This window comes from Haplochromis burtoni, unplaced genomic scaffold (genome assembly GCF_018398535.1).
Source record: "Haplochromis burtoni strain Fernald_Lab_line unplaced genomic scaffold, NCSU_Asbu1 Contig_409, whole genome shotgun sequence".
NCBI classification, from domain to species: Eukaryota; Metazoa; Chordata; class Actinopteri; order Cichliformes; family Cichlidae; genus Haplochromis; species Haplochromis burtoni.
This window is the reverse complement of record NW_024582770.1, coordinates 389,331-413,790: the sequence shown is the minus strand read 5'-3', so window position 1 is coordinate 413,790 and position 24,460 is coordinate 389,331. Positions and strand designations below refer to the sequence as shown.

General features: G+C 39.0%; 2 protein-coding genes across 3 annotated transcripts in view; one reads left to right on the top strand and one right to left on the bottom strand.

Moving 5' to 3' along the window:
• The first annotated feature begins 3,103 nt into the window (after positions 1–3,103).
• cplx2l (complexin 2, like) lies at positions 3,104–20,969 on the top strand. The gene is made up of 4 exons (XM_005944484.3): positions 3,104–3,439; positions 4,785–4,868; positions 17,892–18,070; positions 19,308–20,969. Exons 2-4 carry the CDS (start codon positions 4,838–4,840, stop codon positions 19,497–19,499), a joined length of 402 nt encoding a protein of 133 aa, XP_005944546.1. The 5' UTR covers positions 3,104–3,439; positions 4,785–4,837; the 3' UTR covers positions 19,500–20,969.
• A 698-nt stretch (positions 20,970–21,667) lies between these two features.
• The window catches only part of tmod1 (tropomodulin 1), a 33,269-nt gene continuing 30,476 nt past the window's right edge, over positions 21,668–24,460 (bottom strand). For both annotated transcript variants that reach the window (XM_005944482.3, XM_005944483.3), the window contains one exon: positions 21,668–23,840. In XM_005944482.3, the coding sequence (XP_005944544.1) occupies positions 23,822–23,840 (19 nt within the window). In that variant the 3' untranslated portion in view covers positions 21,668–23,821. The remainder of the gene's footprint in view (positions 23,841–24,460) is intronic.

Sequence of the window (24,460 nt, the reverse complement as noted above, 5' to 3'; positions counted from 1 at the left end):
TGAAAAAAAAATACGAACACTGTGAGAATTAGAAAAGACCATTCAGGTGTGTGTTGATATGACGCCAATGAAAAGACATCAGGAGCGAACCGATTGTTTCTGCTTATCTGAAAAGGATTATAAGACCAAACAGTCCGAAATCCATCATTCTACAGTAGATTATACACAAGTGGAAAACAAAAAAACTGTTGAAAATCTTCACCAGAGTGGACACGCCAGCAAATTAACCCAAAGGTCAAACCACAAAATGCTCAGAGAAATTGCAAAAAAAAAATCCAAAGTGTTGACAGACACAATTACCTCATCCAGTTGTCCCACACAGTGGTGCAGGGGTGCTGATCTGGACTTGTTTTTCAGCTACAGGACCTGTGCACCATATACGTAATGAGTTGACTCTGACCTCCCATTATTCCAGAGCCTAATGTGAGCCCATCAGCCTTACAGCTAAAAATTAACCAAAATTTAGTTATGCAACAGTACAATCATCCTAAACCAGCAAGATCTACAACACAATGGCTGAAAAAGAAAAGAATCGAGGTGTTGGAATAGGCCAGACAAAATCCTGACCTCAACCCAAATAAATGCTGTGATGGGACCTTAATCGAGCTGTGCATAAAGAAATGCCTGAAACCCTAAATGGACTGAGTTAACGTTATGAAGAATAGTGGGCCAAATTTCCTTTAGAAGAACAGAGACGGTTAACATCTTCCAGAAAATGAATACTACAGTTAAAGGTGACTCTACAAGCTGCTGAATAATGAGGTGTCTAAGTAGAAGCCTCAACCCAAATTAGAAGAAACACATTGTAGTGATGGAGGACAATCACGGGACAATGGCGTATCTCCGTGCGTATGCGTGATGCTATTGTTACTAAATATTCTTAGGTTGTAAACTGCATGATGGATGTGTGTGTCAGAGTGTGCTGACTGGACACAGCTTCCTATGTCTTGATTAATTGATGGCAGATTCAGCAGTACAAGCTCCCTTTGGTGCATAGTGTTCTCTCTGCCTGTCTGTCTCACCATGTCTGCAAAGTGTGTCAATGTTGCAATATGAAAAAAAAAAAGCACGGACATTATAAGTAGTTACAAGGGCATTAAAAAAATCTTCTTTTAGAGCTGGAGGTTCACTAGGCCCGTAGCATCTGAAACAAGGTTAAGTTCAGGTGATAAATATATACTTTGTCCTTTATGTGGGTCATCTCCTAGGGTGTGTACGAGAGAAAGACTCGCATAAGGACAGACTGGAACAATTAAGAGCTTCTAACCTTAGAAATATGCAAATGCCTGCAAACACAAGGGTCCACACAGTAAAACAGCTTGACACCGAAGCATAGACAGACAAACAGCTCAGGAGGCAGTAAAACTGTGGCACAGAGCATTACAAACCAACGAGGAGAAAGGGCAAATATGGTGGTGGGCTGGTAGGCAAACAGGGAACAGGTGAAGATGTGGATTTCAGGTGGAGACAAAACAAGCTATAAACCTAAAAGAACTGACCTGATCCAGCTGCTGTGATACCTCTATATGCTTTCTGGATGAAAATGTGGATACTTTTTGGCTCCAGACATTGTTCACACAGACTGTGGCTCAGGAGAAATAGAGCGGGTTGTCCAGCATACATTGGCAGATTGATCTGAACTCATCCAGTCCACAGGTTAAAGAAGGGGAAGATATTGAATCTCCAGTTGATGCAGCCATTACTGTGTGGGTGCGTGTGATAAAAGCACCATGCACACTGTATGTCACAAAGCACTGCATAAGTACGGGTGAATCTGACTTATGAATGGTCAATAAACCTAAAACATACAAGTTCAGACTGTGAACTAAAGTCATGGTACCGGCCTCCCTACTCAATTCCGAGCATTGCAAAGAAACAGATACTAAAATTTATCTCATCAAATCTCATCAAAACTGGAGCATAGACTTCTTGAAGGGCCTGCATTGTTGTGAGTTGGAGTTCCTACAAGAGCCTACACAGAGCGTGATCTACATGTTGCAGCTATGGAGTGAAACCAGGAGGCAGTGTCAGAAATATGTGGAGCCTCTGGCTGTACTTGTGTCTGTGCTTTTTGAGCAAGCTTCAAGTGGCTATTCCAGGAACTGCAGTTTTTGGTATTTCTATCTTCATTTTTTAATCCCTGAAGGTTGACATTTCTTTTACAACATGTTGTGTTTGTTACTTTACTTGTTATCCTGCTTCTTTAAATCCATAGTACTACATAAACTGGTGTGGACATAGCGGTACAGTGGTAACCACTGTCACCTCACAGTGAGAAAGTTCTTGTTTCAAATTGTATGTTATGTTGTTGTTACCTCCAGGAGCTGCAGCTTCCACAGTCCAAAGACATGCAGTTGGGTTAACTGTTAACCCTAAACTGATTATGGATGAGAAGCAGATAAAATGTTTAAAGTGTATAAGGTCACAAATCAAAATAAGGCACTGTATGAATGCATGTGAAATGTGTCTTAACTCTTTTAGTAGTCAAGATCACAAAAGTGTTATATAAATGCTAGTCTGTAAGTACTGTGACACAGTGTATCGAGGAAATAATATGAGGACTCCTTCAGCATCATGACAGTAAACAACTGATACAAAACATCTGGCTTGACTCACTAAAAACAAAACTTGCAACAGTCTGATCTCAACAATGACGGAAGACGTCATAATAACGGCAGTCTACTCAATAATACCTGTTTAGTATCTCGTCATAGCTTTAGTTATTCATTAATTAGTATTATTGTTGTTGTTGTTGTTGTTTATAATGAACTTTGAAATAATGTGAATTCATAAATACTAACAAACAAATCTGGAGCATAAGCGTGAACACTGGTCATTTCAATTGAGGTCAGTTTGTATTTATCTATGTATGAATTATTTATGTTAACCATTTCCTGTGCCGTAGTATTTACATTATGATTACGTTCTCTATAAAGAGATAATAAAAATACGAATTTTGAATTGTGAATAATAACGAATCAAGAGCTAATCAGTTAAGAGGTGTGAGAATATCTGAGGTAACGAACCAACGCTGTCATAGCTTACTTCTTGCACGTTGCACCGGGTAATTAAGGCGCTCTTGTTACTTACTGTTACTGTTAGTTTTTAACGTTGTTATAATGAAAAAGAAATGGAGTTTGGAAACTAGATAGACCCTCCAGTTAGCCCGGATTAGATTCATGAGCATCCCTCCTGCCCCCTCCCCCTCCCTCTCCCTCTGCATGTTCTTCCCTCGTCCTGCAGGAATAGTCTTTCCTCCTCCACCGCTGCAGCCCGGCATGTCCGCAAACTGAGAGCGTGAGCGGTGAGACACGGAGAAAGACACAAGCCAGCCTTTAAGACACACGGCTTGTATTTTGCACCTTCCCTTTGAAGGAGAGAAGATTTTAACACCGCGACGAAGCTTTTAGAAGGGACTTGGACGAGGATCAAAAACAAGGTAAAGGATGTCCCGAGCAACCACTGGGATGTTGACGTGTGGCTTCACTGTACGGGACAGGGTGCGTGATAGGTCCGGGCACTTGGTACAAGATGCCGATGCTTCCGTCCACTGAAAAACAACAACAAAAAATAACAAAGAAACAAAAACACTGGCATGTGTGTAAGTTGTGTCCCCTGAAAAGAGTAGGGGATGCATCGCTCTAAGCTTGTAGAGTAGATAGTACATTCTGTGCATGAACTGTGGCGACATGCTGCAGATAATAATACAGTGTTAACTGCGAGGGTTCATATGGGGGGAAGGAAAAAAGGTGCAGCTAAGGAGACCGATGAAGAGGAAGGAATCCAGGAAATGATTTGAGCATCTGAGCGTAAAATCGCTGACGAAAGAGCGATGCCGCAACCGTGCAGCAAGTTCTCAAGTGGATTTTTTAAAATTCTGCTATAGTGTGTATTGCAATGTCAGTGGGATGGTGCGAATGCTGCAGAACTTTACATGGTTGTTATGTCCTAAAAAGGGACTTAACACAGGCTTTGAATGCTGTAGAAATGTCTTTGGGACATTATAATCTTTTGAAATGATTACAAAGTATCCACTTGTGAGCCCCTTAGCAGCAGCGTAGAGAATCATAGCTTTTTTCTTTTTAAAGTTATAAATGAACTGCTGATTTGTTCTGAATACCTACAAATCCAATGTAAATGATTATTATAGGAATAAGACATGCAGGAAAACGCCACAGTTACCAATATACTCACACAAAAGAATCAGACGTACTATAAGAAATCAGCAGAATGCATATTAAAAGCAGTGTGGTCAAGCTTTCTAAGACCCATGCAGTGACACAAATTGTGCCTAGGTTTGCTCATCTTTGACCCCGTGTTTGTTTCCCTTTGCTTCTGGGAGTTATCTCCGTGAAGACAAATCGCAGGCAGTCCAGCACTGTCAGCATAAAATGCGCAAGACAGAGCGCAGTTGTAAATTGAGGGCACAGGTGCCTCAACCAAACTCAGGACACAGTGTTATCCTGAAGGGTAACGATGTTTTAACCGCTCGAAGTTTAACTATTCCCTGTTTTATTCACATTTTGAGATGGTTTCTGTACATTTTTAGCGCAGCTAATGGAAATAAAATTCCAGAGAGCTACTAAATATGAAGATATTCTCTTTAGAGTGACTCCTTTACCAAACAGGGATCTCCGTCTGAACATCGTGTTGTGTCCGCATTGTGCCTCGTCATTTCTACCCCCACCCCAAACCCATCCCATCAAACTTGTGTAAGAATCACTGGAGTGAAACAGTGGTGTTCCTACAGTCACAGCTTGTGTATTCTGTCTCCCTGGCTGCAGGTCTGTCCCTGTAACGCGACCACTGAAGGAGGAGAACACAGAACTGCTTCATCATGAATTTTGTAATGAAAGCTGCGCTGGGAGGTGAGTAGACTGCCTGGCGTGAGGTTGATTTAACAGCACTGCAGCGTAAAGGATTTAACAGGATGCTTGGCGGCAGTAGCAGCAGTATACTGGTACTGGCCTTATAGTTATGGAGACACTGGACTGCATCCAACATCAAACTACTCTCTATAGCATCATATTTCCTCTTTGTTTTATGCCAACTGTTTTTTAAAACCTCCAAGGCTGCAACATAACTTGTTTCAATAAATGCATTCTGTTGGCCAGTGCTTCATTATTGTCAAGAACTGCTGAGTGTTTTAACCTTGTCTTTATGGCCAACATATCAGTCTGGAACCAGGTTAAGGACCGCTGCAGATGAAATAGGACGGCGGCAGCAGCAGTGATAGATCTAGTCATATACCAATAATACGTCTGTCAAGTGAAAAAGCCGCGTATCTCCAAAATGTCACCTTCTGAGGATGGAGGCAGCCTTACTGTAGGTTGATTTTAATGCATGAGGTTTTCACATGATTTTAATACCCAAGCAGACTCGGCTTTTCAAGTCCAACCAGTGGCACCTTTTGAGGCAAGAGAGATAGAGAAGGGCGGTTTTGCCAAGAATTAATGCTGACTTTTGTCCTTTAAAGCCTTCAGGTATTATCCCTTAGAATATTATCTCAGCTATTATTTGCCCCCTAATTAATCCTCATTATAGCTCTGTAATTCATCCTTCTCGTCAGCTATAGCTTCAAGGTGAAGGGCAGGAAAGTGGTACCAGTAGCTACAATGCAGCGGTTTCACTCATACCTGGTCAGTCGTGCATGATGTTGAGCTGTTGTCCAGGTTACAGAGATGTTAGGCAGTTACAACTGGAGTTAAAGCATAGCCCCAACTCCTCATTGGGATGCAAAGGATGCAAGCGCTGCCTTGTTCTGCATAGCTCCTGTGCTGTGCAGCTGTGCTGTGAATTCTTAAATCAACTGCACTGCACTGGATGTAGTTTTGCTCTGCATAGGTTGGGCTGCACTCCCCCTGCAGACATTGGGAATAGATTTGACAGTGTGGGTGTTTATCTGTGTACACTGCCAGTGCAGGGGCGGGGTAGTGTGTTATATAGATGTGTGCACCTTATAAAAGATAAATTACAGTGAATGCAAAGGCCTGTCTGCGTGAACAGATCCTTGCTGTATATGTGAGAGAAAGGTGAGAGAGTAAGGATGCAGAGAGAAAGTTTGACGATTATCAGGATGGGTGTCATATTTAATATTTAATAATTATTCCTTCTGGGATGCATTGCTGTTAATGCCTTTGTATGTTACACAAGCTGTAGTTCCAGTCTGGACACAGTGACCTCTTTCCACGAAAATGTCCACAAAGTATTGACACTGCAAAACATCATTAAAGCTCCCTAAGGGGGGGTGAAAGGTTAATGAAGGAGGCAAGCCAGTTAGCCAGTTAATCAATGAGCTCAGCTATCAATCTGATGCTCAGAGCCTGAAAATCAGTAAATCAATATTTGTGAAATATTATTGAATTAATTAAGTTGGATCATTGAGTCTCCTCCGTGCTTTAGCAGTTTGAGCTATACAGTGCTTGTGGTTTCATTCCAGCCAGTGACCTTTGTTATGTGTCAAACCCCTCTTTCCCTTCTCGCATTTCCCCGAGGCTTCAGTGACAGCTATGAAATTAAAAAAAGAAAAGAAACAGAATAACATGTTTTATTAATTAGCAATGTCTTACAGCGGGTGTCTAATTGAGACTGAAATATGTTCAGTAATACTGGGTGGATTTCTATGACATGAGCGTAACTTAGGTACCGACTCAAGCACCAACATCAGTTCTAAATTTAATCTGTGCAGCACTGTGCTTAATGAGATATCAGGGAAAGTATCAATCAAAATGCTGACCGTGCCATAAATATCACTGTTCCTGATTTCAGTTTTGTCATCCTTTTCAACATTGTCAACTTGTGCAGCAACACACTGCTCCCAGCCCCCCCTGCTATGTGTGGAGCTGTCAAACAATGACTTACAGGCTTAAACATATCCTATTAAATGGTCAGGATGCACAACCTGTAATGTGAAATGGTGTCAATGTAAAACCTCCAACACATGTTTAGGCTAGCCTGCCTAGCATGGGATGTGGCATAGCTTGTCAGGCTAGAAATATCCTGGATGTCAAAATGGAGACTTCGACAAAAGCCTGGTCTCCATAGCACTAGACTAGAGGGAACATCTTGTGGTGCTGTTGGGGAAATATGCTTACAAGTAAGGGCGATCGTGGCTCAAGAGTTGGGAGTTCGCCTTGTAATCAGTAGGTTGTCGGTTCGAGCCCCGGCTCGGACAGTCTTGGTCGTTGTGTCCTTGGGCAAGACACTTCACCCGTTGCCTACTGGTGGTGGTCAGAGGGCCCAGTGGCGCCAGTGTCTGGCAGCCTCACCTCTGTCAGTGCGCCCCAGGGTGGCTGTGGCTATAAGCTTGCCATCACCAGTGTGTGTGAATGGGTGGATGACTGGATGTGTAAAGCGCTTTGGGGTCCTTAGGATACAAATACAGGCCATTCACCATGTTGGAAGTTAAAAATGCTTTGAGTAGAACAGTGTTATATAAGAGCCAGTCCATTTACCAGAATGGATCTAGCTGAGGTATCTTGGGGATCTGATTAGAACTCCTCAACAATGTTGTCTCCGAGAGGTTGTGTAGTCATGGGCAACCTTAAGGAGACCCAGAAGCTCTGGCTTGGAAAAGCTTTGGTGTTCCCTCAGAAGAGCTGGAAAAGCTGGCTCGGGAGTGTTGACCTTGTTAGTATTGACCTCTAAAATCCACACTAGCATGTATACACTGAAAAACTCCTGACAGAAACATTTATATGCCCTCCATTTATTCCTGTGACTATTTCTTTTCTCCTTAAGTCAATATTCAGACAACCTTAATGAGACAATTTAAACAATCTGCAGAAAGGTAGCTTGCTGAGAGACAGAAAACAGAATAAATCAAGCAGCATTTCTTCATTTCTACAGCATTCGTTTCCATCCAGTGATGATTTTTTTTTACCTGTTTTTGGATTTGCTATCCTGCCACTGAGTGTTTTGCTGAGTATGTTTGGCGATGTGCGGATGAGAGTCTGTGTGACAGAGGATGCTGCCAGTGCATTAAGTAATCCTCCAAGGCTTCTTTAGTTACAGATACTTGAAAGAAAACAGAGCGATGTTTAACTGTGATGATTCAGCAGGACTAAGATCCAAAGCTTGAAGAGTGCTGGGTAGTTTGCTGCATTTGCCACAATCAACACCGCTGGTCACGCGACTCCCAGACATATTATTTTTCCTCACACAACAACTAAAAAAAAAAAAAAAATGAAAACCTACCAACGTATTTTTATACTGTTGCTGTGTGCAAGCTGCAGAAAGCTCCTAGATGGGATATACAAACAGTGTAATTGAAAAATTTGTAGGCACCTGCTTGGTGATGCAGACATTTTAAAATACAATGAAACTTCTTTTGTTTTTATAAATTTCCGTCTTACTGAGAAGCAAAAGAAATGCAAAGAAAAGAACAAGATGTAATGAGATGAAACAAGTATTTTAATCCAACTTAAGGAACTTCTCAGAGTAAAATGGCATGCACGGATGGGCACATACAGATGAGGGGTGCTTACAACCACTTGAACAGGTATGTTTAGGCATGTTTATCTCATTTAAAAAAATTATTAAATTAAATTAAATTATACAGTACCTTGAGCTTCTTGGACTACAGTTTAAAAGCCCACAGCATCCTAAAAATCTCCATTATGGAAACAAAAAATTATGCAGTTAGATTAGATTTTATTATTATGATTCATCCGTGAAGATCTGTTGCTAGTTCTGAGCTATGGTACAGAGTAACGCAGCTTTTGCTTTCAATCTTAAAATTCCAGATCCACTTTTGTCTCCTTGTTAAGTGATTGCTTCGACCTCTGAATGCTTGGGTGCTGACTTGGCACCTCCTGACTCCTAACTAAAAGTTGAAGTTAGTTTGACAGAATGGGAAGCTGTTAAATGCGCTAGTCATTTAGTCCCAAGGTCTGGAGCTCAATCAAACTCTGAAGGCCTCAGGCAACAGCAGTGACACCATGACTGCTGCATCTGCAGAAAAGTCAGAAGTGCAATCGTCTAGTCAATAGTCACATTTAATTACTCATTTAACGCACGTTAACACAAGTTTTATATTTTTTCCATTTGTTCAACAATTTCTTCAGCTATGGGAAGGTTAGATGTGCCAAGAAGATTGTCTTTACACAGAAGTTTGCAATGCGTGTACACTAGAGTTTATGTGTTTGTCTGTTGGTGGCACCAAATGTGCAAAACACAGTCATGAAACTTTACAGGTGTGAAGTTCAAGTACACCTGAAGGCCAGCTTTAAAGATCTGTTTAGGGGGACTTTGCAATAGGAGAGTAGACAACTAATTGAATCGGCATAGTGGAATAATTATTGATATTGATATAATCATCAATATGACACCCAAAGAATATTGGTTAATATTGAGTATTTTGTTTTATTTGTCAGATGTTGTGAATGATATGGAGACTTGCATGTGAAACCAATGAACAGAAAGCTGACCTTTGTTTGGGTGAAGATCAAAGTCCATGAATGGCAAAAGTCCATGAACAGGTGGTAAAACATAATGTAAGACTGACTAGAAACACAGAGGAGGTTAAACAGATGCTCTCACAAAGGAGAAAAGAACAGTCTGGGCCTATATACTCAAAATGGGAAAAGAGGCAAGGGGAGGTTAAAAAATAAATAAATAAAAGCGCAAGGAACATATGACTTTCAAAATAACACAGGAGGTAACCAAACAGGAAATCGCCAATAGTGGTGAAAAATTTTACAATAACCCATAGAGAACTCAGGGGGGATAAACAAGGTAAGACTGAAAAATAAAACCAAATAAAAAAGATTTCAAGAACAAAGAAACTAAACACTGAGGCATGACAATTATATGGAAAAACCAGAAGGCCATAGACTAATGAAAACAATGAAAATCAAACTATAACCAAAAGCTGGAGCTAAGAAATCAGACTCAGTCCCAAACTTGAAATGCTTGGTCAAAGACCTGAGACCATAACATGAATAATGTCTCATAATTAAATACACACAGTTCCTTCATCATTAAATTAAAAGATCAGTATGCTAGCATAGCTGAATCGCTCATTTCTGCTGTTGTCTGGAAACCATTAAGGCTAGATACCATCGTCTGACCCATGAGCACCCAGTAATAATTTCTTCACCACATATCTGGTAGTTCCTGCTGCAGTAAAAGACTCCAAGACCACATTTTACCATGATCAAACACGCTTACACACAGACTGCTAACTGTGGGCTAAAAACTACAAAGAATTTACCGCTTCAGCAAATTAGTGTTCTACATATTGTAAACAAAATGGGAACATGCTAGTTTTTCCTGGTAAAAATATGAAACCCCATCGTTTCTCTGCTGTAATAATATTTAGTTATTTACTCTAACACATAAATGCGATCATAAGACATTTTCATTAGTTAAGTCTGACAAAACTGTGTTATTTGAGGTGGAATGAACAGAAGAGACACCTTGAGATTTTGCTTGCTCACCCCATCGCCTCAAAGTAGAGATAATCACATTTAGCAAGCTTCTAATATGATTGGCAAACGGAGTGAGGCCTTCATTACTTGATTGGTGTGGAGGTCTACAGCTGGCACCCACACATAATTTTCCCATTTTCTTCTTGTGTTAACTCCAAGAAATCAAATCATTTGCAAAAGTGACCTTGAGCTTTTGCTAGAGTGCAAGGTGTGCGTGACTGCATGTCTGTTTGGTACATCCAGATTCAACAACTAAATTATTCAACCGTATAAGGTATGATTAGTGAAAGAGAGAGACGGGGGAGGGGTTCTGAGAGAGACAGAAAGGCAAATTCAGAGAAAGTATCACTTTTCGAATTCATAGCCTGACGATTGCAATGTTACATGCTGCTGCAGCATTTTTATTACTAATACCATTTTTCCTGTGCTGAAATGGCCATGTACCTTCAGAACGAATCTCAAGTCTTGCTTAGAAGACAGCTCATAAGCTCAACTGCTTGTTAACGCAGCTATCTAATCAGCCAATCACATGGCAGCAATTCAGTACGTTCAGGCTTGTGGAAATTTTCAAGACGACCTGCCAAAGTTGAAATCAAGCACCAGAATAAAAAGAAGACTGACAGAACGATAATGAAAGTCTGTGTATTTCAGAAACTGCTGATCTGCTGGGATTTTCCAGCACAACCATCTCTGATTTACAGACAATGGTCTGAAAAAGAAGACAATATACAGTGAGTGGTAGAGGAGATGTTAGACTGCTTTGAACTGATGGGAGGGCAACAGTAACTCAAATAACCACCTTAAAACGAAGGAATGCAGAAGAACACACATGTTGAACAGTGAACAAGACGACACCAGCTGCCAGTCCTGACAGCTAAAAACAGGAAACTGAGAGTAGAGTTTGCATGGGCTAACCAAATTAGAAAATTGAAGATTGCTCACCCCATCTTCACTTTAGCTGCAACGGTCAGGCTGCTGTTGGTGTAATGGGGTGGAGATGTTTCCTTGGGACACTTTTGGGAGAGGAATATAAGCTGGCATTAAAGCTGCTACCAATTAGTAGGCTAAAAAAAAAAAATCAAAATCACAGTTAACATGCTCCCCACCATCTCCTCCATCGTCTCACAAAGCTGTTATTGAGACAATGACTTATATCCCAAAGGCCAAACTTGCTGGAAATCTTTACAGCACACTTGCGAACTTTCTCGCCACACACTGGGCTTAGAGGGGATTTGCCCGAGAACTTTGAGTGGGAAAAGAGAGATAAGTACTGTTTATCTGATTCTGTCAAAAGTTAAAACTCTGTGAGAGTTAGCTAAGGTTAGTCTTCTTTGCCACTTTCCCTCAAGACTTTGGATTTAACAAAGATTTACTGAAGAACTTTCAGAAGGAAGGGATTAAAGAAACGACACTTCTTATTAAGCAGGAAATGCCCAAACATGGAGGAAAGAAATCATAGCATATTAATTAAAAAGAGAGGTGATACAGGAAAATGACTTAAAATGTTGTACTTGGATTATCTTGGAATTGTATTTTCGATGTGGTCAGTAGCAAGATTATCTACAATATCCAGTGGCACAGCAGGGCATGTCTATGTCTGTTATGGATAAAGTGGCTGATATTACTGATTTTAATTGAAAAACATAGCTCACCACAGCTTTGTGATAAGAGCAAGCTAAATAAATTTACTTTGGTTTAAAAGGGCGTTAATGTATCTGTGGCAAATGGCTTACAAAACAACAGCCAGACTCATTGTTCAGTTTTAAAGCTATCGTCCTTTATTCTATTTGAACAAATATGATCTGAATGCACAAATAGGATTTTGTGAAACCAGACCAAGTTTATTTTGGTTTGATTTAGTGTTGTTAAAATAAGAGCTGAGGGCCCTTTTCACCGTGTTTTCCTAGGGAATTATTTGACAGTGAGGCTCAGCTAGTTGTGAGTCATTGCATTACTGACGGGATTCAGCGGCATTGTTTACACAGCTTCTGCTGGAAATATTCCAGATCTGGGCCATAAGCTGATCTTGAAGTCCATGTTTATCTGGGATTTTCTGACACTGACAGTATCGATTCATGTAAACATTTATTTCAGTTTCCATAGTTTCGCATAGTGCAGTGCCTTTTTCCTGACTAAACCAGTGGTCAAAGAATAGTGGCGTTTATTAGTAATCATTGTCTGGGCTGGTAACATTCAAAAATTTTTAACTTAATACAGCAGGTTCTCTACTAATTGGAAGGTCGGTTGATCCCTAGTTCCTCCAATCTATGTGGTGAAGCATCCTTGGGAAAGATACGGAACCTCGAGTTACCATTTGAGTGTGTGTGTGAATGTTAGATAAAAGTACTATATATCTATAACTGCTAGTCCATTTAACATTTAAATGGCACCTTTTCTCAGCACATATGAAAGCAATACAATGTTTATCATCGTGTGAACATGTGTGCACATTTATCACTTGCATTCAAAGACATATAAAAAGAAATTGCATAACCATGCAAAACCTCATGTTTGACCATATATGTTGACAACTAAGGACTTTAGCTGTAACCTGCCTCTCTTTCACTGTCTGATACAGATGCAGACTTGAAAGGAGCAAGTATAGCATGCTCTGCCAGATGTTGCTGTGTTGGCTTCTATGTACTGCTCATCCAATGCTGATGCAGCTAATACCTCACTTTACCTTGTATTTCTTTCCTTCCCTCTGAATTTATTCTCTTTAATAAAGAGATTCTGACTTTCTCTGTCCTTTTCAGTTTAATACAAGTGGCTCATTAATGCTGTTGATAAATTGCTTTAAAAGCTGAAAAAAGTGCTGCTATTGCAATGCTTAAAATCTTGGTTGAGAATAAACTCACTGCTGGTTGGGTGTGGATAAGCAGGGAACACAGATATGGAGTGAAACTAACTTGCATGAACATAATTTGTATTGATGGAAAAAGAAATAGAAGAAATTCAGTTTGGATTGTTTTTATTCTCATTGAATGATAGAACTGAAGGAATTTGGAGTATGAACTTTTTCAGCCTCTGCAGTGGGAAAAAGGTCTGAGAACCACTGAGCTTGTTAATAATTGTAGCTTTGCTGCTCTACACTTCCCATACAACACCTGTTCAAACTGTCTTGAGATTACAGTCTTCTTTCCTAGCCCCTGGGCTAGAGCTATTACTAGTTCTCCAGTTGTCAATCCCTTATTTTTGCAAGCCTAGCAAAGTATAAGCGGGTGAAACCAGCTGTAGGTGGTGTAGCTCCAGGGTTAGAAAACTTTTCCTCCCTGTTATAGATTTTATTTTTATGTTTTTTTAACATTAGAAAATTAATGTGTTCCATTTCATACACGAGCTGGAGCTTATTCCGTTGAGTGTACTTTTTTACATAAGCACTGGCACAGTGTGTGTTTGCAACCTGAGCTGTCAGAGTTTTACTGTTGTTTTAAGTCTTCTTCCTTTGTAATAGTGTCTCTGAGAAGCTGTGGAGCCCCAGAGCATTAGAAATAGCCTTGTAACATTTCTAAGACTGATGTCTTTCAATCGCCCTCTTCCTCATTGTGTCTGGAGAGCTTTAGATTTTGATATTGTGTTCTTCTAGGCGATCTTTCAGCATACTTAAGTGTAGCCACGGCCCCTTAGCTGAGGTCCTGTTTGGAAGCCTTATTGTGAGCATTTTTACCGTCACCATCCTGTTTAGTTAAATCACGAGTGAGAAGTGGATCTGACTAAGAAAATGAGGACACTCAATACGCTCAAGTTAGCATCTTGTCAGTTAAAGTAGTTCTGTGCCAAATCGTACCCTATTTCCATTTTAGGACTATAAGTTGTAAATTCTATGTGCTATAATGTGTATGATCTGTTGTATTAAATGTGACTTAAAATAAAAAATGTGACTTTTTAAATGTATTTTTATTGAGGTTATAGATCAAATGAGCTGTAGGGCCTTTATTACAATTAGAATGTTTGCCAAATTTTTTTTATAATTTGGGGGTTAACTAAGAGGGCAAATAAGCCTACTTCTCCATACAAGCTGTAATGATTCAATGTTACGAGTGTTGTCCAGCAGTTTTACTATTAGTCTGTTCTAACAAAGCCCAGATAACCTTTTTTTGCTTATGGAAATACAGGCATCCTTTAAAACTTGTGTTTTGTGACTACTCAGGTTGCTTTGTTTTATGCTAAATTCTGTTTGAATATTTGATGCAATTTATTTTGAGATGTGAGCAGAAAAACTGGTGTCATTTGTGTTTTGTTAATTACCCAACACAAAAATGTGTTTTTCGTTTTCTGTCCTTCAGCACCCTTGTGCTCGCCCATTGCCAACTCATCTTTTCTCGTCTTCTGCCTTAGATGTCTTTTATCTCTCTCTACATTTTGCTACAGTTAGTTTTTATTATGCTGATGAATCAGAAAAACTAACAGCACCAGGGGAAGACTGAAGGAGTAGTCAGTCTTGTGCCTTGGTAGCTTGATTTTTCTCGTCCGACGTCCTTGCCCGCCTCTTATCTTTTCAATCCCACTCTTCGTTCTAACCTCACTCTCTCGTTTACTTCACTGTTTTCTAACACAACTTCCTTTCCAACTTTCCCTCTCTCTGTGTCACACTGTAACTTCACATGAACTGTTGGATAATCCCACTAACTGGAACACTTCAACAAATTGGACGATTATTTTTGACAGATTCTCTCCTTCTCATCACACTCTTCTTGCTTCCCTTCTTGTTGTGTCAAAATGTTCGGATGTAGACTGCCTTGATATCCTAGATTCCTTATTCTCCAGTTCTTCTTTCCGCCTCTTCGCTACTTATCTCCTCTCGTCTTTGCCAAGATTCTTCAGACCACTGGTTTTTCTCCTAATCTTTTATATCATGATGCTTGATGACTGTTTCTACTGTTTTCTATTGTTCGTGTTTGCAGAAGTCAACATTTTCTGTACTGAAATCAGGAGGTATTATTTTATTAGATGTATAACTCTGACAGGCACAGGAAGCAGATTTGTGCAAAGCATATTCAAAGGCTTATGCCTTGTAGATTAATATACAGAACTGTGTACTCTCTGAAATCTGTCACCATTCTTTCATCCTGTGTCATACTGATTATACTGTTAGTCTCATGAGTACGTCTTCTTTTCCTGTTTGCTTCTGATTGTTGCAGAAACAGCGTATGCCGTGTCATCTGGCAAATAACTGTATACATCAACAGTGTGCTATGCAAAAACCGTTTGATCCATAGCCTATCTGATATCATCTATGTTCCTCAAATTCCACATTGAGACTTATTAGGACTGCAGCCATTACTGGGGTCACTAACATTTAAATTACTTAGTTAATGCAGAATTCCATTCAGTTCAGTTATATTTACATAGCACTAACTCAGTGTGCTTTATATTGCAAGGTAAGGACTCAACCATCAGGCATTTACCTGGCAGCAACACTCGGCAACAGTGGGACAAAAGAACTCCTTTTCAACATGAAGATTCCCAGCACAACCAAACTCATTGGGGACAGGTTATGGGATGAGGGGAAAGAGAAGAGGGGGGGAAAGGAGAGCATAGAGACACAAGGACGAAACACAAACTGTGGGAGAAAAGACTGCATTTCATGGCATGCTGTTTACTAGCTGAAGGAAGTCATTTTCAGTGCATCATGGGTCATCTTCCAGCAGCATAAGGCAGATTAACAAAGGGATAGGTCAGCGTCACTGCTGTAGCCCTCACTATGTGCTTCTTCAAAAGGAAAAATAGAAAAATGTAATCCTGCTTTTACGAGTAGAGAGCATGTCTGTTTCCCAAATACAAGCTGGGAGATGGTTCCATAGGAGAGCGGTCAGATAACCTAAGACTCTGCCTCCTGTTTTACTTTTAAAACTCTAGGAACCACAAGCAAACATGCTGTGTGGGAGCCAAATGCTCTGTTTAAATAATGTGATTCTATGAGGTTTCTATGTTGTTTGATTTTTTTTTTTAAACTTTGTATATCAGGAGAAGTTTATTACATTCAATTAAAGATTTTTAGGGGCAAATACAATAATCCCAGCTTTGTTTTATTTTAGAAGTGGAAGGTTATAGGTCATCCAGACCTTTGTGTCTTTAAGACATCCATTCACGTGAAGTATTCCTTTTTCTGCCTTTTTAGATAATAACAGCTGGGTATCATCTGCATAATAGTGAACATGTATCCAGTGTTTTATGATAACATGACTTCAGGGAAGCATGTATAATATAAAATCCATTGCTTTCAGCACAGAGCTCTGTGGAAGACTGGAATTTAGAAGGAATGGGCAAATTCAGCTATGTTTTAATTGCCACCAGTAGCCAATATTTGCTTTTTTTTTATTTTTAAAATGCTTTTAATGATCTCATCTACAAGGGACTTGCAAATGCCTTTCCAGCAATATTAAATAGGGTCCAGCATAAGGTTATTTTTTGCTGCCTTTTTTGGTATACTTTGCTGTCCATTTCATCAAAATGTGTCTCAGTTTTGTATGAGTCAGATGATTGTTGGGACCAGATCATCTACACTGGTGTTTTAAATAGACTTTGCCTGATATGTTTTGGTTTCATTTCCCAAAATCAAGCAAAATGGGCCACACTGTGAGTTCTGAATTAATAACCAAGTGTTACCAGCAAAGGGAGAACATCATGGTCAATGCAGACATCCATTTCCCTCTATTTTATTGTGACACGACATGTGAGGGCACCAACTATAAACACATGTTCCCCAAATGGACTGTGAAACAGTATCTGGTTGGAATTAGAATAGAAGAATCAGAGAGCCAACAAAGAGCAATGACAATAAAGCGAAATTATGGGTGCTCCACGGCAACTGTGCAGGACTAAAAAAAAAAAAATACAAATAGTAAAGACATCAGGAATAATTTCAGTCAGTTGTGGGTAACTGAAGACACTACAGTAGAGTACTTGTTTTTATTGGGTGCCCTTGTAATGCAGTGTTTGCATTCAACAAAGTGGATGGCATGCTAGATTAATAAGAAGAACTGGGGTGTCCAAAGCTAATCATGAGAAAAGGTAAGCCCTTGCTTTTGTGGTGTAGCTGGAAGTACCACATTTTAATTTAAACCATGCTTGTAACTAACTCAGGCAGCAAAGAAGCTGTGCTAAAACAATCTTTGAAATCAGCTTGTAAACATATTAGAGGTGCCATTAATAACTGCTCACAGTATCTGTTTAAGAAAATCAAATAGTGAGTGAAAAGGGCCAACAAAAGACCAAAAACGGAAATGTTTTTGCATTTGGTGTCAAATAGCATTGGATACTGGCAGATAATAATAGCTCTAAGGTGAAATGCTGAAGGTTGTACCTGTGTTTGTGAAATACATCTGCCTCTATTTCATTCAGTCAGTTTATCTGCTTGTCATCTCGTGTCTCGCAAACTAATTTGACAGCTCAATCTTGAAAGCCTGCTGGAGCAGTTGTTGTGTCTAATGTGTTTCTTTTTTGTTTTGTGTCTCTCAGGAGGCCCTCCTGATGTTGGCAAAATGCTTGGTGGGGAGGAAAAGGAAGAGGACCCTGATGCAGCGAAAAAAGAGGAGGAGAGACAGGAGGCACTGAGGCAGCAGGAGGAGGAGAGGAAGGACAAATATGCCAAGATGGAGGCTGAGAGGGAATCGATGAGACAAGGCATCAGAGATAAGGTATAATGAAAAAAATGGATTTTGCTCTGTGGCTAGCTAAGGTAGTCATAAAGTAAAATTTACAGTTTTCAACCCAACAAACAGAACTATAGTAAGTCAGTCAGTCTTGTAAGGAAAACAACCACCAAAACAAAGACAATAAAGAAACAATTAATGCAGAATTAAATAATGTCATACAATGAGCATTGCTTACTGCGCGAGAGATGCATATGGGCAAAAAACTTGGATTTTTAGAAGCCATTCTCTCTTTTGTTTTTCACGTACCTTCTAAAGGCTTCTCATCTTGGTGACTTGACAGCACAACTGTTTATTTATATATATATAAAAAAAAACTTGTTTAAAATAGACTACCGTGACATTGTTGTGCTTGCTTTGTGCTATTTTTAAAGCTCTCGTACCCATGAAATAGATCAGTAGATCAGGAAGGAGCTGTAGAGAAGTAAAAAGCTGTTGAAAAATGAGATGAGATTAGATTGATTTAGAAACAGTAATGGTAGCCAGGATACAATTGAAGCTACATATACATTATTAGGCCATTATTTGGACGTTTGTCTTTTTTCCATGATTACACACTGTATTTCTTTTATACAAACTAGTCAGGGCTGTAGAGACGCTGAAACTGCAGTGGCTGCAGTGTAACCACTTCACTGCAGTGTGAAAGGCAGGCAGTCTGTGGGTGGGACAGGTCTGAAGGGAATAGCCCACTGTGAATCAGCGGGTTGAAAAGCAGCACTCCTCCCTTGGCTCGTCACCTCGTCTATACTTCTTAAGTTCTCCCGGAGGAAAACAAAGAGTGAGGAACAGCTCCTAAAGTGCTTGTCACCAAAAGGATACTGTCAGTTTCCTCCACAGCTTCATTCCTTTGTGCCAGATTGTGTGAAAAATGCCCACATTATGTGCGTGTCCTTGCTGGAGCATGGCAAAGCTAGCAGTGTCACATGCATAGCTGCTTTATTTTATGATTACCAAATTACTTGACTGACATTTGTCAACCAGAAATGGCATCTTACAAATGTAGTGTGTAGGCGTCTATAAAAATGTGATTCACAAGAAGCACTCACTCTTTAAAAAGCTGGCTGACAGCGCAATAATACTTCTTTTTCCATGATGTTTTGATTGCAACATGTTTTTTAAATGGATGCTTTTTTTCTTTGTGTGCTTTTGTCAAATACAAATGTGCAATGTATTTTTTGTCTGAACTCTTATCAGCAAACTTGTGTTTCTGTTTCAACTCTAGTATGGCTTGAAAAAGCGTGAAGAAGCTGAGGCTGAGGCAGCAGCTGCCCAAGAAGAGTCTGCAGCGGGCAGCTTGACTAGACCTAAGAAGGCTGTGCCAGCTGGCTGTGGTGATGAGGAGGAGGAAGAAAGCATCATGGACACAGTGATGAAATACCTGCCAGGCCCACTGCAAGACATGCTCAAGAAGTAAGCTAGGTAGCTAGCTAACACTATCTAGCTTAGTTCACAGGCTACAGTTACTTTAATTTGGTTTTTCTCCTTTTTCAAACACATCTAAACAAATAACATGAAGTTACATTTTGGCAAGGTGTTATGTTGTTTGGCAAGTCAAGGTTTTGTGATGAAGAAATGCACCAACAGTGTGAACTGCAGCCATTGGACTAAGCTAGGCTGGCTTACCGGCCATGTGAACGTTAGTTATGTTAGAAAGCTAACAGCAAGCAGAGGGCAAAGACAAATGTTAGACGATTTATCCTTCTAGTCTGAGAAGTTTTAAACTCCCTTTTCTGTCCCCTGCAAGGGATGCAAAAGCTTTCTTGCACCACTGGAAAATAATACCCTTGTACACCATATTCATTCAGTTTGTACATAAATAAGGCAGTGCATAACAACCCTCCATGTGGGCAAAAAAACAATCAAAAATATTATACATTAAAAAATATTATTCTGTATGTCTGTCTTTCAAAAGAAAAAAAGTAATAACTTGATAAGCCATATTTTAAAAAGGAACTTTAAAGACTACTCTTGTGTGCTCCTAAAGCTCGTTTTATGTTCAGCCTTGTCTAAAATTAATGTGAAACCTTTTGCACACAATGTTAAAATCTCTGTAAAACCCGTCGTCTACCTTCCTCACACACTCCCACAATGCCCTTCATGTAGTATAGTGTTTAAAATGTTTCCATTCTCACATTCTGTGTCTCTTCACGTCCTGCATGCCATTTGTCTGTAAGAGTTAGTCGTGTGAATATGTGCTCCCATCATCTCGGTCTCCTTTTATCCTCTTTGTTATCATGCAAAAAATAATATGGCAATAACACCTGAGTTTGACTGTGTTTTCATGTCTATATAACCGCTAATATTATTAGTAATAAAAAGAAATATATATATAAATAAATATGTATGCTTTCAGGAAGTTTAATTTACATGTTTGCAGGGTTTTTCTTTTTTTATTTTATTGTTTTGATGAAGAATGACTGCTTGGCTGTTCATATAATAGCCAAAAACCTTAAGCTTTCAGCCATAAAACCAGAATTTACAGTATATATACTATTACCATCAGGATCACTTAAAAGGGAAAGAATAATAACAAAACAGTGTGAATAAAAAATGTGTTTTTGAATAAGCAGCGTTGAGCCGAGAGTGAATTATAAGACCAGGTTTCGCATTATACAATGATTTGTGAGAAAAAGACCGCCTTCCCTCGATACGCACAGACACACAGTGAATACTGCAGTTTGCCTTCTAATTTAGCTACACAGAAAAAAGCTGGTGTGTTTTCAAAGACGATTTAAAGTGATGCTTGATTCAGTTTCTTATTGTTGGCTTAGATGTGATGATGGTCCAATGAGGGCAATGCAGGTTGCCATGAGCAATAAAGATTTATCATGTATGTTTCTGCCTGAGATTCAATAAAAACTTAAAACCTTGTTCACACATAAAAGCGTGTCGCTGTCTTATTTGTGATATTCCATATTTAAATCATGATGGTAAGTTGCACTTTACAGTCTCAGTATACATGCAGTATTTGTTAGATTGGAACAATTAAGACGTTCTGAACGGTACAATAATAGAATATAAATATGTGTTTGTTTGCGCCATGTTGAATTTCACCAAATTAACAAAAACTAAAGACCTTCCTTCTTGAATTTTATTTCATTTGTTACTTTTGTAATAATAAAATTCCATTTCCATTCCACAATTATCAGGGATTGTAACATCTAGCCCTTTTACTGAATCAGTCTCATTTTTATTTTTTATCACGATTAACTAAAATCATTTTAGTTTAGTCCAGTTAACTGTAATAACCTTGTACTGAAACAAATGATGCATAAAACTGTAATTTTTCCCTCCAATGAAATTAAAATAATTTTTTTTTTCCAGATCATTCTTACAATCTCCCTGGAATGACAATCAGAACCTGTAATTTTTCATAAATATGACATATGACATGTGGATTTTTTCCTTGTTGCTGTATAAAATCAATTGCAACCAAGCACCACCATTGAGGACCGTAGCCAAGAGAGCCAAGAGGGATGAAAAGCTTCACCAGCTTGGTGTAATTCTTCTCTTTCGCCACAGAGTGGCACTGTGGGCCCTGCGGTCTTTGTATCAAATGTGCTGAAGGTGTATAAACAAAGACAATTTTCAAGCTTTATTTAATTCATAAAACAGAACAAAAAAAAGTGAACTATCTATGAAAAAACCGAGTCAAGCAGTACATTATGAAAAAAGCCCTACACAGGAGAAAAGAACATGACACACAGAGACTGTGAGAGCAGAGTCCTCTTTCACTTTTAGCTTTCAATTCTTCATCTTTATAATGAAGATATCGACCATTCACTGGACATTGTTACTGACAGTGTCAGTAACAAAGTGGTGATAAATAATAACACTGAATGTGTTATTAGCCCTTGAACATGCAATCAGAATTTTGAACAAGAGTTGTTCACATTAGGAAGACAAACGTTTCCTAAAACAAATAATTCATCGACAGCTAATAAAAGCTAACAAACCATCCTGTGATTTCTACTGGAACTGTTCTAATTCCTGCTTATATAACAGCTAACTCTACTTTTCCCTCATTGCACTGCTGATTTTTAAAGTTATGAGAAATCCTACTATCTGCTCCAAAGTATACAGCAGCATAAAATCAACATTTATTCGGGTGTTTTTTTGGCCTATGATGAGAACCATTTCATTTTGATCTCCAAAGGATTAAGGTGCAATACCATATCTCTGATTTGCAGTACCTGTCATAGCCAGACATGCTTGTCTGTTTTTCATACGAATAAGGGGGATTGTTATAGTTTGAAAGCTGCAAAGACATGAAAGGTTTCCTGCATACAAAAATACAACAAACCTGGATTTAGGGAGTAATGTGAAACCTGTAGTAAAAAAGTCATTTCATACTAAAACACACATTGTAGCTCCAGTAAATACAAATCAACAAACCAGACCTGGCTGAAAGTGTAAAACAAATCCATTCAAATATTCACAAGTTGCTTGGGTTAATATTATCTGGTGACTGTAAGCAAAAACCCTCTTGCCACTCGGCAGCTATGTAACATTTATTCTAAAAAACTGCATGTAAAGAATCTCATCAAATTATGTTTAAAATTGTTACATTTCTTTGCAGATTTTGTCCCATCACAAAGCTTTTTACTCTCTGGGAGTTTTTTTTCTAACACCATCTTTAGTTTTGGGAATTTCTCTCAGAATTTGTTGAGCTTCTTGTCTCTCTCTCTCTCTCTGGCGCTCTTACAATGCCGCTGCTGTAAACACTTCTATATAACAGTGCCGTATTCGCTGGATATTTAAAGGAAAATATAAAGCACATTACACTGGCATTTGAATATTGCACATTAACAGGCAGCGAGTGCTAATATAAACGCTGGATAATGTCACAGTGTAATTTGACAGTACATTTTCTTTTACAGCAACGTTTTTACTACTGGTTATTTGATTATCCAGCATAATCAAACCAAGTCATATGAATGGCTTCTGACTCTTTCCCAGGTCTGTTTCAATAAATACGTATGTAGTGACAAATCTCACAGTTGCCAGGTTTATACAGCTATTTGTAAATTGCTCAAGAATCTGTGTAGCTCAGTATCGAAATGAGTCACTAAATACTTTTTTTCACACTGAAAAATGAAAAGAGAAAAACATCAGAAGATGGGGGCAAAACCAGATGTTCTTTTTTTTCTCAATTCAATTTAAATGAATAATCTGACATGGCAGAAATTCATAGTCTTGTAAGGTGTCCTGGAAGCAACAGCAGTAGTGACAACACCAGTCATTTACAGCACAGTAGTAATAATAATAATAACTATTAAAATTCAACTCAGCAGACTGCTAAAAGTTGCCCATCGCTTTTCATATGGGACCACATTCAAACCAGACCTTCAGCCCTTCACTGAGGTCTAAACACTCGAAGCATTTAAAGATTCAAAATTACAGAGTAGGAGTTGGTTTGTACAAAAAGCTGCAGTTATAGCTGTCCAAGCCTAGAAAATATGTCAAAATGCAAACTTCAGAGCACAAAGTAATAATATTAATGTCACTTTTTTTATTGTTGCATGCACTGGAAACTCAGAAGGATCTGTTAATTAATCCAAATGGATCATTTAACACTTACTAAGTAAAAGTCTGTGAGTGAAAAAGTTCAGACACTGTCTCTGAAACCAAAACAATTGAACCTGATAGAGTGGAAGGGGGTGACAGATGGCAGGAGTTGAAGGTAGCCCTGGTTTCTACACATTTGTCCGACACTTTGGGAAAATGGGTCCTCCTTCAAGCCTTCTCTTTCTTACTGTAGACAGAGGGAAAATGGAAGGTTACAGGAGAAAGAAAGATGAAAGACAACATCAACCTCATCATCTTAAGCAACAGCACAGCAAAGCTGACCTCTTTAACTGACAGGAAGCAAGATAGCTGACAAAAAAAGCAAGGCAAAAAGAACATCACAACAAATTGGTGGCTGCAACGTGTAAGAAGAGTTCTTTGTGAATAAATACACAGGACAAACGTAAGCAAGTGGAAAGAACAGGACAGCGTTTTCTTAAACGTGATTACTTTGTGGTTATTGTGCACAATAAAACAGAATATATGTTCAGCTCTGAAGAAAATTCTGTCTCAAGATCACGTGATAATGCATGTTCAACACCCAGAAACTAATTACTAAAAGGTGATCAGAGACTCCATGAGAGTCCTGTGGGTCCACTTTTGGGGCTTTGGAAAGGAATGAAAAAACAGGAGGAACCAAATTCCTCCAAAAATGCAGATGAAAAGAGCAGAAAGACCAAAGACTAATCACTCAAAGTCAGTATAGAAAAATACAGCATAATTTCAAAGTCAAATTGTGTGCTATGAGATTCTTTCTTTTTTTATACAGGTAGTTATCTCATCTACATGTTTCCAGAATTGCAAGAT

Bases quoted from the DNA above. Each gene is read 5' to 3' on its own strand.
- cplx2l (XM_005944484.3), top strand. From the start codon at position 4,838: ATGAATTTTGTAATGAAAGCTGCGCTGGGAG. The intron at 4,869-17,891 runs GTGAGTAGACTG...TGTGTCTCTCAG, and splicing joins AATGAAAGCTGCGCTGGGAG to GAGGCCCTCCTGATGTTGGC. The intron at 18,071-19,307 runs GTATAATGAAAA...TTTCAACTCTAG, and splicing joins GACAAGGCATCAGAGATAAG to TATGGCTTGAAAAAGCGTGA.